Source organism: Rhinolophus hipposideros (genome assembly GCF_964194185.1).
Source record: "Rhinolophus hipposideros genome assembly, chromosome: 8".
Lineage (NCBI taxonomy): Eukaryota > Metazoa > Chordata > Mammalia > Chiroptera > Rhinolophidae > Rhinolophus > Rhinolophus hipposideros.
This window is the reverse complement of record NC_138054.1, coordinates 46135371-46141983: the sequence shown is the minus strand read 5'-3', so window position 1 is coordinate 46141983 and position 6613 is coordinate 46135371. Positions and strand designations below refer to the sequence as shown.

The 6613-nt window shown below is 39.6% G+C and overlaps 1 protein-coding gene across 3 annotated transcripts in view; it reads right to left on the bottom strand.

Annotated features, from left to right (window-relative positions):
- Positions 1–544: 544 nt before the first annotated feature.
- The window catches only part of GNG12 (G protein subunit gamma 12), a 108697-nt gene continuing 102628 nt past the window's right edge, over positions 545–6613 (bottom strand). For all 3 annotated transcript variants that reach the window (XM_081055440.1, XM_081055441.1, XM_081055442.1), the window contains one exon: positions 545–4528. In XM_081055440.1, the coding sequence (XP_080911566.1) occupies positions 4403–4528 (126 nt within the window). In that variant the 3' untranslated portion in view covers positions 545–4402. The remainder of the gene's footprint in view (positions 4529–6613) is intronic.

Here is a 6613-nt window from a genome sequence, read left to right as displayed (position 1 = left end):
TCACTTCGGGAATACTTGTGTCACTCATGACTTTCTGTTATGCAGGGTAAACAAGTAGTACGGGAGATGCTCTGCACACTAGCTGTGAGCCCATTTTTCTCCTCTTCCTGTCATTTCCTCCCAAGACTTCATTCCAAAGCTTACAGGGTTTCTTTTTCTTCTTTTTTTTGGTTTCTTCTTTTAAGACCCAGCTCAAACATCGCCTCCTTGGGAAGCCTTCTCAGTCTTCATTAATGTGGAGCCCTCTTCCCTCTGGGCTCTCACAGCACTGTGTTCCCCTGAGTTACGGTACTTCTCACATGGTGACATAATCATTAGTTTATATATCAGTCATTTTCACCCTCCTCCCTCTAGACCGTAAGCTTCTTCTGGACTGGTGTGTCGTATTTGAGTATCATCAGAGACTGAGTTCAACACCTGGCTCTCAGCAGGTGCTCAGAAAATGTTAACTGAATGAATGAATGAATGAAAAGGGGAAGAAAATTGATCTTTTAATTTGTTGAGCAAAACACAGGTAGAATGACACAATGAGACACTGACCCAGTAAAGAGAGCAATGGTGCTTTAATGAAACTTCTTTCAAATCTGTGACCATGTTAGCGGTGAAGTAAATGCTTTTATTCTTTCCATAGGACAGATTTCCAAACAATGATCACAGTGTTTAGGTTAATAAGATGCTGGACAGATGAGTAGCCAAAGAATGTTATAAAATAACAAAATCTCTTCAACCATATTTATCAAATGCAAATTTACTGAGACATCAAGAGAATATATGTTTATAGTTACATGGCTAAAAACAAGACATTATTACAGTAATCAAGTTCATAAAACTAGAAAAAGAAAGCTGTATGATGAAAGGACTTTCATAAGCTAATAAATGAGCATACACGCTAGACGAACTAATTTTATATTTGAAGCAGCTTATAGCACCAACACGTTGGCAGGACCACTAGAGGGGTAGACCATTGGACGGAGACATCTGAGAGCAGGAAGGGATCTCAGCCACCATCTACTTCAAGCCCCTGTTTTACAGATGGTGAAATGGAGGCCCAGAGAGATGAAATGACTTATCCAAAGTCACACGACACAGGCACAGAGGATTGGCTAGAAAACGACCCAGGACTAAGATCCAGGCCACCCAACTTTAGGTAAGTGCTCTATTTTAATATACATATAATTCTACTTGATTCAATGTACTTGTTTGTATTAACAGATATATTCCATAAAAGAAATCAATACAATTCATAACACACTCTCTATTATATTTGTTTTATTGAGAAAGGACTGACATGTAATGTAATTTGCTTTTGGGGGCTATATAGATCTTAAATCAAAATTCATAGTAATCACTCAGATGACACTATGTTAGTTGTAAATGGGTTGAGAAGAAGGCATCTGAAGAGAAAGTTTGGCATATCCTCCACTACCTAAACTAACCTATGCCTCAAAATTACTAAATCATTGGTAAATATATTTTTTTCTGATAGTTTAAAGATTAGTAAAGTACAAAAATAGTCCAAACAGAGAGAAAGAAAATCAGGTTCTTTCTTTAAAAGATTAAGGATGGCACTTTTTATTTTAGTAGGGTAAGGAAATGTAAAGACCTGATTCTTTTTAGAGAAAAAGTAGTTATCACCTCTTAACTTGTGAGCCACCTGGCATATAAAGTGTTTTCTTTATAGGAAAAAAAAAAAAAGTGTTTCTGTAAAATTCTTTGGAGTCATGAAATATTGTCTAACGTATCTTGTCACGATCCTGAGGCCTCACCTGGACAGGTGTATGATAAACTAATGAAGATATAAGAATGAAAAGAAAAGAGATCACTGCTAACAGAAGCAGCACTAAAGAGAAAGTATAGTGAACATATTTAAATGGCTTCATTGGTATGAAGCCAAGAAGTTGTATGTATATATGTGATTAACTGTGTCATGCTGGTGGTAGTTGGAAAAAATAATACACATTGGGCATTTGTCCATTATTATTATAAACCAGCTGCTGCAGAACAGTTAAACTGTGGCTTCGTAAGTAGAACAAAGCCTGATAAATAAAAGTGACATCTGCATATCATATATATGTATACATATATTATATTTTATCACATATAAGTAAATCAACATTTAACTACAATTTTTCCCCCTTGGGTCCAGCGTCAAAGGATTTGATTTCACTTTCCTTGAATATGTCCTATATCTGGTTAGGAAGTTGCATGACATTTATACTCGTGGCCTTATGATATCTGGCCAGCAAAAATAAAATGAAATCTCCTGGGACCTCAAGTCCATTCCTTACCACTACAAACATTTTAACAAATATAGAGCAAAACATATTTGTTTTCTGTTAGGTAAAAGAACAGGTTTGAGTACTTTGCTTGCTACCAAAAAATGTGCACATTAACAGTATAATAAACATAATTTCATGAAAATACTTTGTAACAAGATACATTATAAATATTTAAAGAACGATGTTAAACATTAGAGTGAAAATAAGATTAGTGTTCTGAAACTATCAGAAAAATATACTTATTTAAAAAAAGAATGCCTCCTTAAGTTAAACATTAAATGTAAAGTCGTCTTTTTAGTGTACATTTCAAACTTCACCTTTTGAAAGGGAAAACCTTTCTCTCTCCTGAATAGGGGCCTATAATTTACTTGGGAATTGGGCGTATTACAGAATCAAGCGGTAAGATAACAAGAGGTTAAGAGCAGAGGCATGATTTTCAGAGTCTTGAAAAAATGAAGGCAATTCAGAATGCTGTTCCCAAGTCATCGATGACCTGGAGAAATACTAAATATATTTTTAGCAGTTTGCAGGGCAAGACTGTATAGCACTTGGAAAAACTGTTGTAAGTAATTCCTTCTTGGGGTGGAATCCTTTTTGAGGATACGTTTCTAATCCTTCCTTAGTTATTTTGAATGAACTGAAGATGAATTAAAAATATTACAAGTGTATAGTTTGGGCCCGTAAGTGAGCATGTTATAAAAAGAACCTCTCTTCCTCTTTGATTGAGTTAAAATACACTCTGGTCATAGGAGATTCCTTCTTTTGGGATCCCCACTGGACATTCCAAGGATGTGAGGGCTACAGTCACGCCCCGAGGAAAATCAAGGAACCCAATTCCCAGCTGTTGGAACCTTTGGGCCCACACTGCGTACCACTGAACCCAAGCCTCTCTCAAATCGTTCGTGGACAAGGTAGGAAGGGACTGACACTGCAGATATTGGCAAAAAGCTTGTGTCGATAGCTTTATGTTTTTGTATGTGTCTTTCCCACCATGTTCTCCCACTTGGGGTTGGGGAGGTAAGCACTCCCTCTGCTGATAGATGGTCTAACAGGAGAAGAAAGAGAAAGGGAAGGCAGAGAGAGCTAAATCACAAACTGTGGCCAAGCATAGCCACTGGTTTTCACACATTCCTGCTCTTCTCTCAGCCAGGCTCCTGTGCACGCTACGCGGTTCCTCTGATTCCCATCATTAGGGTAGAGATGTCAGAGGTGCACACCCCTGATTCAGAGAACGTGAGCCATGGGGGCACAGATGCCCAGTGTCCTCCCCAAGGGCCTCCTTCTCTTTTCTAGACTTGGGATCACTGAAGCCCGAAAGGCCCCTGGTGAATGAACACCTCATATTATAAAAGGGCTTGTGGTTGAGTTTTAACATTTTAATTGGCACAGTTCATTGTAGTCTGAGAGGGTTCAGCAAGAGATGACTTCATTACTCAATTACACGGAATACAACCTTAAGGATGTTCTTTACTTTTTATACAGTAACTCTATGAAAAGAAGTTCTTATTCTACCTACACATAGCTGGAGATGAAGGTATGACTTCTGGAGTTGAGGAACTGACGGTAAGGAGAGAGAAATTTTAATAAGGAAATAAGCTTCGATATGTGTATATACAAAGCTATGTGTGTGTATACACACACACACACACACACACACACATATACAAATTACATTCCTCACCTGTGTATGCTGTACAGGTTGGCACAACCCTATTACGAATATATTATGACATAAAGGTTAAAGGACTTAAGTTATTCTTGGCATTTTAATCTAGACAGGGGCTTAGGTAATTTAGGTTTTGAAATAACTGGATCAATATATATTTAAAAGTATATAATTGTGTGTTTTAAAAGGCCCAGACTGACTTTCCTTAAGCAGTAACCCAATATGATACCATAGTTACCAAATGGAAAACAAGATTGCTATTCTGTATTAAATCAGGAAAGGGCATTTCAGAGAAAGGACACCTTGGAAAATAAAGACTTCAGAATCTATTATTCCATGTTAAGAGCATTTTAGTTATTAGCAGTGGTTACCAAATAAGCTGAAGGTAATTCTCTTCAAGGAGCTGCTCATAAATTGGTTTTGTTGAGAAGAGGGGAGGCACCGTTTCACTCTTCCTCTATAAGATGATGCAAGTTTTTTTATCTTTGAAAGGGTTTTCGGAAGTTGGTATTCCTATCAGCAAAGGGTCACTCCTGGCGTGTTCCTCACAGTAGGACATGAGGTCTGCAGACGCCTTTGACACCTGACAAGGGAGACAAGCCAAAGAAAACAGAGAAAGAAAATACTTTATTTACAAACTTTAAAAAAAAGTGTTGGAATGCTAACCCATTGGGTGGAAGACTGTTGGAGAACAGGATAACCAGAGTCTTCAAGTATCACTCCCCGATGACTTGTTAAAAAGAGAAAAGGGGGCTGGCCCGGTGGCTCAGGCGGTTGGAGCTCCGTGCTCCTAACTTCGAAGGCAGCTGGTTCGATTCCCACATGGGCCAATGGGCTCTCAACCACAAGGTTGCTGGTTCAATTCCTTGAATCCCACAAGGGATGGTGGGCAGCGCCCCCTGCAACTAAGATTGAATACGGCACCTTGAGCTGAGCTGCCTCCCAGATGGCTCAGTTGGTTGGAGTGTGGGCTCTCAACCACAAGGTTGCCGGTTCGATTCCCGCAAAGGATGGTGGGCTGTGCCCCCTGCAACTAGCAATGGCAACTGGACCTGGAGCTGAGCTGCACGCTCCACAACTAAGAATGAAAGGACAACAACTTGAAGCTGAACAGCACCCTCCACAACTCAGATTGAAAGGACAACAACTTGACTTAGAAAGAAGTCCTGGAAGTACACACTGTTCCCCAATAAAGTCCTGTTCCCTTTCCCCAATAAAATCTTAAAAAAAAAAAAAAAAGAGAAAAAGTACTTTTACATGGTGACATCTGGCAGATAAGGCCTTCCTTTACCAAGGGATCAAACTGACATCATATATCTCCTAGTGTGAATGAACACTGAGGACACACCACCAGCTAACTAGTTTTCCTGCCAAAACATTCAGCTGGAATCTAATCATCAGCAAACAATTCCATCTAAAGCAAGGACCATTCTGCAAAGGAAGTGGCCTGGATTCTTCAGAAATGAACCATGTGTTAGATAATATTCTTAGCTGATCCTGAATGTTACAATTGTACTATGGTTACACAGGAGAATGTTCTTGTGCTTGGGAGAGATAGATGGTGAACTATTGAGGGGTGAAAAGTCACGATGTCTGCAAATAACTTTCAAGTACTACAAAGAAAAAATTAAATATGTATTTTATGAGTATGTGTGTGTATAGATTAAAAAAGAGAGATAAAGCAAATGTGGCAAAATGCTAACAATGGGTAGGTCTTGGTGAAGAGTATATGGGTGTTTCCAGAGTTGTTACAACTCTTCCATAGATTTGAAATTTCTCAAAATAAAAAAGTTGGGGGGAGGTGAAGAAAAGTATATGTGAATCAAGGGAAGCTTGTATCTTAGTTTCTACTCAATGCAAAAATCAATTAGGATGTAGAACAGAGTTAATGGACCGAATTATGGGCTTGGAGCCAAAACTCTGAAAGAATAGAGCCAAATTCTAGCAGAGTTTCAAGATTAGATATTGGGCCTGGAGAAATAAAAAGAGCATGGGAAGATGCAGTGCCTTACTCTGGCATGAGTTAAAAGTGGAAAACGGCATGCCCTGTTCAGTAGTCTGGGTGGGCGAGCCCTCTGAATAATCAGATCAGTGTCCTCAGCTGAACCCTGTCAAATGCAGCACAGGCAGCCTCATGTTTTGAAGACAGGTGACTATCTCCAGGCCCAGAGGAATTTATCAGGTGATTGCTTCAGTTTCTAGGAAACAGCATTACAACATTCCACAGGACATTCGCTCATGGCCTAGTCCTCTCTTGGGATTTGGGGGGAAAAGACTTCAAAGTCAGGTGACTTCACAAATGCCTTCCGGTTTCTTCCAGATCTCAGCTAAGGCTGGCAGTACTCACCCTGGTTACGGACCGTGGTCACTAAAGTCTACACACATTTAAAAAGCGGCCTGTTCCAAAAAAGGAGACCCCTATTGTTGACTTGTTATGCAAGGCTACCTCAGCCGCGCTGATAACATTAGAACACTTAATAAATTCCAGAGGGATGACGAGGTGTTTATAAAGTCCATCCGGAACCTCTGTCCCAACGTAAAACACAGTGATCACAGGACATGACCATGTGCGTTCAGGGAAGGCAGGTCCTCAGGAAATCTTGTCCCGGGTGTTAGGTTTTCTGTCTAAATAGAGAGGCTAACTCAGCCACTTTGGCTCCCCAGTGCT